The sequence below is a fragment of the Notolepis coatsorum genome (genome assembly GCF_963971535.1).
Source record: "Notolepis coatsorum genome assembly, chromosome: 13".
NCBI lineage: Eukaryota > Metazoa > Chordata > Actinopteri > Aulopiformes > Paralepididae > Notolepis > Notolepis coatsorum.
In genome coordinates, this window is record NC_140177.1 from 32,086,408 (window position 1) to 32,099,410 (window position 13,003).

General features: G+C 45.2%; 1 protein-coding gene across 1 annotated transcript in view; it reads left to right on the plus strand.

The window, feature by feature from the left end:
* Positions 1-13,003, plus strand: part of LOC311239315 (vasoactive intestinal polypeptide receptor-like) — a gene marked incomplete at both ends in the record, with an annotated part of 76,323 nt that overhangs the window by 882 nt on the left and 62,438 nt on the right. The window contains one exon of the mRNA XM_084327620.1: positions 3,191-3,304. Within this exon, the coding sequence (XP_084183746.1) occupies positions 3,191-3,304 (114 nt within the window). The remainder of the gene's footprint in view (positions 1-3,190; positions 3,305-13,003) is intronic.

Here is a 13,003-nt window from a genome sequence, read left to right on the forward strand (position 1 = left end):
CACTGAGAGATCGAGCTGCGCAGGTGAAAAGATGCGACTGCTGTTACCTCAAGTACCGGAGGGGACTTGTGCTATGTATGACTTAGTCCACATTGCAGCCGGCTTGTGGGAGGCAAGAAACAGCGTTTGTGACAGGGGAGGGTTGAATTGGATGATACGAAATTGGGATGGGAGAAAATATAGAAAATGGGAGAAAAAGTGGATACAAAAAAAGGAGTGTACTTTCCTTACTCTGGGAGCTTATAACACAGAACTTATAATGGAAATAAATCTTGGCAAATGACTACTTTTCCAGAATGGCAACCTAAAATTAAATTTGAGTGGAATACACGTTTATTTATTTTTAATTTTCTTGTGTGTCCATTAAAGGGGTGCTCCGCCCATTTTAAGAAGTCTATCTGATTTGTCACAAACTGGGAATAATTTCGTCCCATCCAAAAAAGTGCTTGTCCTAACTCACTCGTCATGAATACGAACCTTTGGCCAAATCAAGTGTGAGCACAGGACTCAAGGTTGGAAACCGGGTCGAGGCACAGGCTTCAGCCTAGGAGAACAAGAGCTCTTGCTAGCACGAATGTCACCTGTAACACTGGACACTAGTGTTGACCTATACTGGAAATGGAATATTATTTCTGATTTGATTTAATTTAAAACAGCCGTGTGTTTGCACTACTCTTAAAAGCATGTGTATTTCTGTTTGCGGGTTGACTAGATTTGATGATGAAATTAAACAAGCATCTTCCTATTCCTTTTAGAGTTTTAGAAAATCCTATCTTATAAATGGCATTTTCCAGTGGTTTGCATTGTTTTCCCAGCAATGTGGGGTTGTACCAACACTGACTAGATGTGAAAGCTCTACCCAGTCCCGTTTCTTCAGTTCAGCTGAGACAACCCCCCCCCCCCCCCCCCCCCACTGAAACGAGCCATTCTGATTTGACTCGCTCGCTGACGTGAATAGGCGCTGATCTGCCACCGCCCGCCCACAATCAACTGTGATACGTTTATATGAGCAGCGAGAGGAAATAATGCGGAAGCGGTTTCGACAGCAGAGACCTTCAGCTGTTCCACTCTCAGCACTTCCTCAAAAGTGTTGACAACATAGCTCCAGAATGCTTATAAATCCCAGCTTTACCCCCCTGTGCTGTTTCTATGTGCAGTGAAAACGTCAATGCTTATAAATAAGCTTTGCAATGCACCCTCGTAACATTAACGTAACGTTAGCCGCTAGCTAGCCAACCCAATCACACACAGAGAAGCAGCTTCACTAGATAAAATGGGTGGGAGGGATTCGGGGACTCGGGGGTGGAGGGGGGGGGACTCTCGCTCTCTCTCTCGTATCTGCTAGTGCAGGTGGGTGACTGTCACTCAAAGCGCATTGCAAGTATGGGCGGCGCCCAGCCAAAAACAGCTGGGACATTGGAAGGGCAGAAAGTAGTGCTCCACAGTAGGCTACTTGATTAAAAATACAAAACAATGAAATGTATTGGGGGGAAAATTACAGATGTGTTCCATAGACTCACAGGAATAGTGTACAATTGCCCAAAAAGTGATTTTCTTTACTTTCCATGGGACCTTTAACTTTTTTTTCTTTCACAGCAAATTATCTTTGTATTTTCAATCTTTTCATTATTATTTATTTTTATAATTTTTTATTGTTCGAAATAAACCATTCGTTCATCCGTTATTCGCTGATGTCTGATGACATCAAGGCTGTTGTCCTCTCTCTTTCTCTTCGAAAGCGCCGGATTACACCTGGCGTGGCTGAACGGCGGTTTCTCTCCCAGCGAATACCGCCCGCTGGCCCGCACGCACAATGGAATATCTTCTTTACAAATTTGCCTTCATTCGTTTTCATCTGATCTACTTTAGGAAACAAATTGCCTTAAAATGGAACCGGGTGACGTGTTTCCTATTGAGATTCAATTACACCGTCTGAATCAATGCCTGGTTCAATTCATTGTTATTTACGGGGCTCGACAAAGAATCATCAAAGTCCCGTCCATCCGGATAACGTGGTTCTCTCTCGCCTTTAAGCGATGCTCCCGTATTCAGGAGGGCGGTATATTGTGAGACCACAATGTCACGCATGTTGCAAACTCATTAACAATTCAATTATCATTTAAATTTAGATATCGTTGTGCCTTGTGTACATCATTCTGTCAAATACAAAACAAATCCTCTGGGGTATATGGCATGTGTATCACATTGCAAATTGCATTTTCAATGTGAGCTACAGTATGTCCCGCCGACCTCAGTGGTCTTCTAACTACACACCCTCAAGACCCCTCCACTCTGCATCTTCTGGCCGCCTCAGACCCACTCCTGTCCAAGCTCCGGGGGGGGGGGGTCATCAGAGAGAAGCAGGCTATTCTCGGTCCTCGCTCCACAATGGTGGAACAAACTTCCCATCACAGTCAGGACAGCCGAAACCCGTCCGATTTTCCGCCATCGGCTAAAAACACAAACATACAACTTATGCACTCTCCTACTATCTCCTATATTACTACCTACTATGCTAATATGCACTCAAGTCTGTGACACTCAAGTTCGACACTGTTTGACGAACAATGTTACTTAGCTGCCAGAGTTGTACCCTTCCTGCTGTTGGACAGAACTTGTAAGTCGCTTTGGATAAAAGCGTCAGCTAAATGACTCAATGTAAATGTCTGTTCCTCTACATTGAAACATCCCAGAGATTCAGAGCCTGGACACTTGAGAGAGAGAAAAACAAAGTGAGTGTTGGTGAATGTAAATCAAAGTGTATAATGGAGGGCAGATTTGATTACTCATGGTGGCAGGCCCTGGGCGCAGTAGCAGCGGTTCACCCGAGTTAACACGCGTTGGCTGCCATGGCAACGGGAATGCTCCAGGTTCATATGTCCTACTAAAGAAACATGAATGAGGAACGTTGCCCTTTGACATCAGAGTCGATTTATCACATTGTGGTTGTTTTGAAGGTTCTGTTCATGAAGTCAGTACTGCCCTTTCTGTTCACAGTCTTGTTCTTACATGTTACTCTCCTCTCTCTCTCTCTCTCTCTCTCTCTCTCTCTCTCTCTCTCTCTCTCTCTCTCTCTCTCTCTCTCTGTCTCTGTCTCTCTCTCTCTCTCTCTCTCTCTCTCTCTCTCTCTCTCTCTCTCTCTCTCTCTCTCTCTCTCTCTCTCTCTCTCTCTCTCTCTCTCTCCCCTCAGGTTGCAGTGGGATGTGGGACAAAGTTGCCTGCTGGCCCAGTGCCCGTGTGGGGGAGGTGGTTACCATCCCCTGCCCAAGATATTTCATTTACTTTACTAGTCACTTCTTCACAGGTACGTTTTCTAAAGCTGGTGGTGATGATAGTAGTGGTGGTGGTTGTAGTGGTAGTAGTGGTGGTAGGGGTGGTGGTGGTAGTGCTAGTGGTAGTGGTGGTGGTAGTGGTGGTGGTGGTAATGGTGGTAGTGGTGGTGGTGGTAGTAGTGGTGGTAGTGGTGGTGGTGGTAGTGGTGGTGATAGTGGTGGTAGTGGTAGTGGTGGTGGTAGTGGTAGTAGTGGTGGTGGTAGTAGTGGTAGTAGTGGTGGTGGTGGTGGTAGTAGTGGTGGTGGTAGTGGTAGTGGTGGTGGTGGTAGTAGTGGTGGTGGAGGTAGTGGTAGTGGTAGTGGTGGTGGTAGTGGTAGTGGTGGTGGTAGTGGTAATGGTAGGGGTGGTGGTGGTGGTAGTGGTGGTAGTGGTAGTAGTGGTAGTGGTAGTGGTGGTAGTAGTGGTGGTGGTAGAGGTGGTAGTGGTGGTGGTAGTGATGGTGGTGGTGGTGGTGGTGGTAGTGGTAGTGGTAGTAGTGGTGGTGGTGGTAGTGGTAGTGGTGGTGGTAGTGGTAGTGGTGGTGATGGTAGTAGTAGTAGTGGTGGTGGTAGTAGTGGTGGTAGTGGTAGTAGTGGTGGTAGTGGTAGTAGTGGTAGTGCTAGTGGTGGTAGTGGTAGTGGTGGTAGTAGTGGTGGTGGTAGTGGTGGTAGTGGTGGTAGTAGTGGTAGTGGTAGTGGTGGTAGTAGTAGTGGTGGTGGTGGTAGTGGTGGTGGTAGTAATGGTGGTGGTCAGTGCCGTCTGGGAGAAATGTGAGGCCCTGTGCGAGATTTAAACGCGAGGCCCCCCCCCCCCCCCAAAGGTAAAAAAAGAAAGTTTCATATAAATATATATATAAAAAAAATTATAATAATTTCATACAGTCCACATATTCTTAAATAATAGCGCTGCCCGAGGCTGGGCATACAGTCAACATATTCTTAAATAGTAGCGCTGCCCGAGGCTGGGCATATGATACAGTCAACGTATTCTTAAATAATAGCGCTGCCCGAGGCTTAGTGGCAATGCACCTGTACAGTCGTACACCTGGCAGTAACAGGGAAAATGCATAAAACACCCCTGGAACCTGATAAACAAGCTTAAAGCCAGGTAAATTTTTCAAGCACGACATGCAGATTTGCAGTTTTGCCTTATTTGAATCGAACTCTATAAGCTTAGTACACACATCACAAACTGCAAGATGCAACACACAGAGTGAGAGAGAGAGAGACAGAGAGAGACAGAGAGAGACCGAGAGAGCGCGAGAGAGAGAGAGAGAGCGCGAGAGAGCGAGAGAGAGAGAGCGAGAGAGAGAGAGCAAGAGAGAGCGCGCGAGAGAGAGAGCGAGAGAGAGAGAGAGATCCACGGCAGGAACAGAGTAGATTGCATTAAAAACTCACCCTAACGCAGAGTCAGGTCCAAGAGGAAGGAGACGGCCGTGGAGAAAGTTCACCAGTCCCATCATGATATTGTCCCCCCCGTTGGGATGAACTTGGGAGTCTGTTCCTAGTTTATCTGCCACACGTTAGCACTCGATAACGTAGCTACCGCTAGCTAGGTTAGCTAACGCTAGTTAGCTGTCCCTGCCTTTAGCTAAGCTACTAGCCGACATAGCTATAGCCTGACTGAACGTTCTAACACGCAACAACTTTCATCTTCAGTCCATCTGCCGAACGTCCTCTTCGTCTTGGCATAACCTAATCACTATACTTGGTATTGATAAGCTTACGGCACGCAGCGTTATTTCTTCTGCTCCGATGCTGCACATTTGGTTTTTAAAAGTAGGATGCTCTGCCTCTAGGCCAAGACATCCACTCGCTCCCGTGGATAGCGCCGAATAGACCCCGTACCGACTCTACCCCCTCCCATCGTGGATAATACCGGTCTTCTTCACATCTCTCTACCGACTACCAGACCGACGCCAACCAGCTCCCCCTAGTGTTAGTCCTCCCACAATGCTTTGCACAAAAGTAATTGAATGAAACCAATAGTATATCTGCAGAGCCGCAGAGCCCGGAACACTATTCTACAAACGTGTCTAATGTGAAATATATAAGCATGTAAGCAAAACTAGATTTTAGGTCTGTGATGGAAAGTGATTGTTAACATTCTATTTATTTGTATTTGTATACAAAATAAAAATAAATGTTTATTTATTTAAAAAAAATATTGCGAGGCCCCCCTTCCCGCGAGGCCCTGTGCGACCGCACTGCTCGCACGCCCCTTGAGGGGGCCCTGGTAGTGGTAGTGGTGGTGGTAGTGGTGGTAGTAGTGGTGGTGGTAGTAGTTGTGGTGGTAGTGGTAGTAGTAGTGGTGGTGGTAGTAGTGGTGGTGGTAGTAGTGGTGGTGGTAGTAGTGGTGGTGGTAGTAGTGGTGGTAGTAGTGGTGGTGGTAGTAGTGGTGGTGGTAGTAGTGGTAGTGGTAGTAGTGGTAGTGGTGCGTGTGTGTGTGTGCGTGTGTGTGTGTGTGTGTGTGTGTGTGTGTGTGTGTGTGTGTGTGTGTGTGTGTGTGTGTGTGTGTGTGTGTGTGTGTGTGTGTGTGTGTGGGAGGGTCTGTGTGTGTAGGTGTAGGTAGCTTGACAGGTAGGCAGCATTGCCGCCTCCACTCCACACATGAATAGCCAACAGCCTCCATTAGTCACATGCTGATGGTAAAAAGCAGTAAATAACCAGTCAAACAAGTGGGGACATGTTTGCACGACTGGAGATGTGTTTGACCCGTATAGGCGGTTTCAAAGTGACAACAGTCTAAAAGGACCCAAATTAATTTCCTGTTGCAGTGAATATAATGAAATAGTTGACAGGAAATACACTTGGGTCCAAACTGTTCCCTAGCAACAGAGTTTCCAATGAAACCGTCCATAGCGATGGCCTGGGAGGAAAAGGTTGCAGTCATGAATCAGGGAAATGGTCTCTGGCTCCGACAGGATGAGTGATCAGGGGGAATGTTCCAGCAGGGAGGGGGTGAGGAAATCTGCTTATGGAGATCCTTCGCCTGGCTGTTGTTGGAAGTGTCACAACACACAAACGGCGCATTTTACACAGGAGATAATCGCAGTAGTCTCGAGTCTCATTGATTATCTCGAATCCTTTTCAGCCCTGAAAGATTAAAGCTGTGTTGGAAAAAATACTTTAAAGGTCCCCTGTCTTATAAATTGCCTTTTCCAGTGTTTATCATTGTTTTCTAGCAATGGGGGTTTGCTTCTCCACTCGCATATCACTCTCAAAATATCATTGTGCACGCTCCCACGCTAACTCTAGTTTACTAATTTGTTTTTGCCATGTAGGTAGTACGTAGTTAACTAATGAAAAAGATATAATTATAATTAAGTTAAACTATCAAAAATCGAAAGCAGAAAAACAACATGGAGTCAACTAAGGGCCGGTACATTGATCCGTTGTGTCTGTCTGTTTTCAATAATTTTTCAATTATTTGTCGGACAGGGCTGATCTCTCCATCTCTGCCAGATTTGTGTCCATTTTGACGGACAGAAAAGTGGACAGAATTAACTTTTAGAACGAACGGAGATGCTACTGCTGTTATTTCGAACGATTACGGTAGTTTCTACAGGAATTTAAAAACACTGATCAATGTACCCGGAGCCCTAATCTATGGGGCCATTATTGTTCCAATATTATTTGAAAATGTGTGTGTAGAGCTGTGTAACTATCTCAATCCGTACACATTATGTAAATCTGTACACAGATCTGTAAATGCGTACATAGATCTGTAAATGCGTACATAGATCTGTAAATGCGTACACAGATCTGTAAATGCGTACACAGATCTGTAAATGCGTACATAGATCTGTAAATGCATACATAGATCTGTAAATATGTACACAGATCTGTAAATGCGTACACAGATCTGTAAATCTGTACATAGATCTATAAATGTGTACACAGATCTGTAAATACCTACACAGATCTGTAAATGCATACACAGATCTGTAAATGCGTATATAGATCTGTAAATATGTACACAGATCTGTAAATATGTACACAGATCTGTAAATCTGTACATAGATCTGTAAATGCGTACATAGATCTGTAAATGCATACACATACACATGTCCTTCTCCACCACCCATCCACTGTGATTGTAGAGTGTAGACAGTGAGCATTAAGTTACCATTTGAAAGAAATGGAGGAGTATGGCTCCCCTGTGAACCCCGCCCCCCTCCCCTGGCAACAACACTTCCTATCTACATAATACCACTGTGTGTTCTCCTTCCTCCTGGGACCGGTAAGGTATCAGAAGACTAATGGAGACATTGCTATTAATTATGAACAAGGAAAACCATTGGCCTGAGGTATTGCTGGCAGAATGACAATCTTGTTTGAGTTACTGAAATTACTCTCCTTTGAGTTCCCCCCATCTCTCAATTAGCTTATTAATTAACGCTCTGCATCTCCCAGGTGTAATTGCACCATTTGAGTTCAAAGAAGTTATTCATTTATATTCAGCCGCGCGGGAGGCCTCGGTTTCAAGCACAGAGCTTTAAAACAAGCGTGTCCTTGTTTTAGTTGAAGTGGATGACTTGAAATGAGAAGACTTCTTACAAAGAATAAAATTACTTTGTATACAGTATTTAGTGTATTTGTCGTTTGAAGAACTCTGTCTGTGAGGACCATGCATAGTCAATCATGCGATATTCATGACAGTATCTAATATTATGAGTCACAGTGTTCTAGGCCTGTCCCCGACTAAGGATTTGTATAGTCGCCTTTGATTGGCCAAAATGTGCCAATAGTCGACTGGTAGAATGCAAAAAAAATTTAATATTTTTTTTAAACTTTTTTTCCTTACCATTCCATTTGGGCTGTGGGGGTGCTTAATGTCTGAAGGAGTCGACTGAAGGCTTCTTGTCCTCTGCAAAAGCATGCAATTGGTCCACTAATGGATACATCTTGATTTGTCTATTTCATTAGACAAGTGAAATCCTCTTTCAGTGCCTCTGTGCCCGTTTTCTTAGGCAGTTAGCCTCGCTGGTATGCGTGTCATTAGCATTAGCCACGCTTCTAGGCCTCTTTACTTTTGGAAAGAATGATAAAAAAAAAATTACAAAAAAGAAATATATTATATATATATATATATATATATATATATATATATATATATATATATATATATATATATAATATATTATTTTTTTGCATTCGACTAAGAAGTTGGCAGTCGACTACGGCTCCTTTCGATCGATTAGTCGACTATTCGACTAGTCGAGGTCAGCCCTTCACACTTCTATGCACGTATGAGGATATTGTAGTACCTATTGATGAGTCAAACCCAACAGCTCAACTGACGCTATGCGATACAGTATTTCTACGTTATATTCATCCCATCAAGTCCTTCCACAGACCAGTAGTCCATGGTCTAGACTCTCTGGGGTGTGAGCCCCTAATCATCCATCCACAGTTTTCGATGTGTCATATCCAGGACATGGGAGGAGCCATACCTGGAGATTTATCGTCTGCTCATGAATGTTGGTATTGGAGAGGACAGAGGACCTCTGGGAATCGGTGAGGTGACCCAGATGGGAAATAAGTTGACCTGGGGGGGGGGGGGGGGGGGAGAGAGAGAGAGAGAGAGAGAGAGAGAGAGAGAGAGAGAGAGAGAGAGAGAGAGAGAGAGAGAGAGAGAGAGAGAGAGAGAGAGATAGCAGATAGAGGATTAGTGGGAACGCGGGGTTGGAGGCAGAAGAGGTGTATTTCACTGACCTGTCAGAGGATCACAAGATCAACAGTCCCACAGTCTGCACTGAGGAAGATGAAATAGGGAGCAGGAAAGAGACAGATACTTTACCAGTCACCTGTGCGTGTGTGTGACTTGTGCTCTTGTGGGGGGATATAAAAAAAACTGTCTATTTAGCAACGTTGACATTTAACCTTTGCCGATTTGACATTTGCGGATTTCACTATAAGGCCAAGGCTAATTATAGACACTCTTGAATAGAAATCCCTCCGGAGATGCAGGCGTCTTTTCGTCTTGGTCATACTATAGTTTTTTTAATTCACTATACACTTTATAAATCTACATTCCATGACAGAATTTGTCTGGCTTGCTTCAGTCTAGTCTGTATCTAAAGCCTTTGATTCCTTGAGAGAAATCCAAACTCTTGGCCATATGACTTCCTCTAAATCCACCCCTTTAGATCCATCCATTAGAGTTGCAAAAGACTCAAAACTATTGACACACTCCACTAAAATAAGCCATTTCTTTTAAAAAAGCTCTGTGCAGAAGTAAACAAGCGTTACGCAACTCGGCGCCACCGGGGTTCAGGAGACAACCCGTAAATCGACTTGCCGTAGGGTGGAGCTTGGCCTCCTCTGCACTATTGAACTCTTTATCTAGGAGGTCTAGTAAAAAAAACAACAGTCATTCATCTCTTAAAACGACAGGGCCAGCTCACGACTTCCACCCATTAAAGTTTGACAGAGGCTGCAGTAAGATCTCAGTACACCGACAGGTTTTCAAAGACTTTTGTATCAAAATCGACAAAACTGTCTTCATACGCAAAACGCTGTTCTTTTTTCTTTTGTCCGCCTACCCTCGTAAGGGTGCGCCAATCGGAATCTTCCTCCCAAGATACAATGAAGTATGATAATGTAGGGATCGAGCTGTACAACACGCTGTCATGTTGAGCGAGGGAGAAGCTCTTGATAGCGAAAAGCCCCCAGATCAACACAATTCTGGGATGATTAGCTGGTTTGAGCTCTCCCCGCCGGTGTGCGCGACATCGAAAATCCTCCCAGTCTTATTTTGGGGGACGATGAAAGCATTCTTCTGGCTATCCCTCAAAGACACCAGATCCAGTGGTGGCATGGGCTGAAATAGCAGCGGCTTAGCTCGCCCATTGTGTCTTGTCCCGTTGTTTGAGATAGCTAAGCCCCGGTCCGCTCTGCATACGCTACTCAGGTATTTGTTATCAGGCCAGGGTCCACAACATTAATATCGAATACTTTTTCTTTTCTTTTTAAAGACATTCGCATCGTCGATTATTTCCCAACGGCATACAAGGATTTAATAATGATTAGGATGTGAGTAATGTTCTACCGTGTTCAGTTCTTTCCAGCACTCAGATTAAACTAGAGCATTCTACATCTGTGGGATGTTAGTGGAACATTTGTGCCACTGGTGAAATGAGGAATGAAGTGATTTATGGACCAGAGGGATTACCTTGGCAGCAATGCACACAGTTATAACTATCTCCTTTGTCTTTATTAGCCCTTAGAGATCCACAGTAGACCCAGTGTTCTAACAGCTAACAGTAGATGCTACATAGTAGCGGTGTACATCATATGGAAGCTGGGAACAGGGTTCACACAAGGTCCTTGAAGTGCTTAATGTGCTTGATCTTTTACCAAAAAAAGTCAAGGCCTGGAATTCCTTGAAAACAGACAATTTTTTGGTGGCTGGTTGGCGCAGCGGTCTAAGCGCTTGTCACCAATGCATGAGACACCGGTATCGAATCCGGCTGTCAGCATTGCCTCCGGCTTGGACCGGCCATCATACTGACTCAATTGGCAGAGTCAGCGGGAGGGAAGTCGATGGGTGGTAATCTGGTCATTGTAAACAGCGACTCCTACAGGTCGGTCAGGGTGCCTGCACAGCAAGGACAGGAGATGTCAAGGGTAGTGTGAGCCTCCCACACGTTACACCTCACCAATGAGAGTCCGCGCTGGCAGGTGAAAAAATAAGTGGCTGGCTGACTCTGCATGTATCGGGGGGGACATGCGATAGATTCTTCAACCCTCCCTACGACCGACCAGTGGGGGGCACATGCGAGCAACGATCAAGACAGGGGAGGTGGGAATTGGCACGACTAAATTGGGATAAGAGAAAAACAGAAAAAGAAGGAGAAAAAGTGGGGAAAAAAAAAGAAAACAGCCCATTTTTTAACAAGGTGCTTAAGGCGGCTAGGTGGTGTAGTGGGCAAGGCGCTCGCCACCAACGTTGGAGACGCTGGGTTCGAGCCCAGCTCTCGGCGTTGCTACCAGCTTGGCTGGTCGCTCATACTAACACAATTGGCAGTGTTAGGGGTGGGAAAGCTGGTGGGTGGGTCCTGGGCGTTGTAAACAGCGACGGTCAGGGCGCCTGCTCAGCGAGGGAAGGATCTGGAGGGAGGTAGTGTGACCTTCCACACGTTACACTCTCCCAGTGAGAGCCTGCGCTGCCAGGCTGGCTGCCGGCTGGCTGCACATGTGTCGGAGGAAAGCATGTGATAGTCTCCGGCCTCCCGGACCAACAGTAGGAGGGGGTGCGCAACGACCAGGAAGGGGGTTGGGAATTGGCATAACGACTAACAGTGGGATGGGAGAAAAATCGGAAAAAGGAGGGGGGGAAAAGATAATAAAAAAAAAACAAAAAAACAAGGTGCTTAAAAAGTCCTTGAAATTCAAATCAACCATTCGCATTGAATGTTTTGTTCATCCATGATCAAATTGTTCTGAATCAAGAAATAGTAATCTTTTTCTGTTTTAATAGAATCTGACAAGTCGCTGTCTCGTGCGCTCCAACTGCTTTCCCTCAATTATTCACGTGTGATGCTCTAGCTTGCTCTAGCTGGCAAGCAGGCCAAGAATATGCTTAAAAAAACAGCATTTAAAAGTGAATTGTATCCTTGAAAATGAAAAATAGTGCTTAGAAAAGTACTTAAAAGTCATTGAATTTCATTTTTCAATGTCTGTGGGAACCTGAGGATTAAATCGAGATGCAGCTCAGCCCTGTGTGCCACGTTTTTCTAGTCGTAAATCTCATAAACATTGTGTTTTGGTTTTAGGCGTCCATTCAAATTAGGGCTTAGAACATGGGCCTCATTCAACAATACTCTCTTATTATTTTTCTTATATTCTTGCTTACCTGTCTGTTAAGAGAACAATAAGAAAAGCCACGCCACATTCATCAAGCTGATCGTATAGTCCAAAACCGTGCGTACGCAGGTGTGCTGAATGATGAATCACACCGTTCGTAAATTGAATGCGCGTGGCCGATTGTTTGTAATTAACATATGTAACGCCCCCTAAACAGCATATAAGGGAATGTTTGTACCGGGGCAAACTGTCCTACTACACCTGCTGACGTGGATATACTTCTATTCTATCTTATATATATATATATATTATCATTATTAGAGATGGCGTCCCTCGGCCTCTTGCCAATCGACGGGATCATTAGAGCTATCATCGGAGATTAACAGATCCCGAGCGACGGCACCTTCATCAGCATTCAGGCATTTCCATGGGAGGCATGTCCACGGGCAGTGGCCCGCCACGCTTCATGGCCACATTGTGCAGCGTACAGCATGCCATTACCATGAGACACACCTTCTCTGGGGCATACAGCAGTGTGCAGCGTACAGCATGCCATTACCATGAGACACACCTTCTCTGGGGCATACAGCAGTGTGCAGCGTACAGCATGCCATTACCATGAGACACACCTTCTCTGGGGCATACAGCAGTGTGCAGCGTACAGCATGCCATTACCATGAGACACACCTTCTCTGGGGCATACAGCAGTGTGCAGCGTACAGCATGCCATTACCATGAGACACACCTTCTCTGGGGCATACAGCAGCGTACAGCGTACAGCATGCCATTACCATGAGACACACCTTCTCTGGGGCATACAGCAGCGTACAGCATGCCATTACCATGAGACACACCTTCTCTGGGGCATACAGCAGCGTACA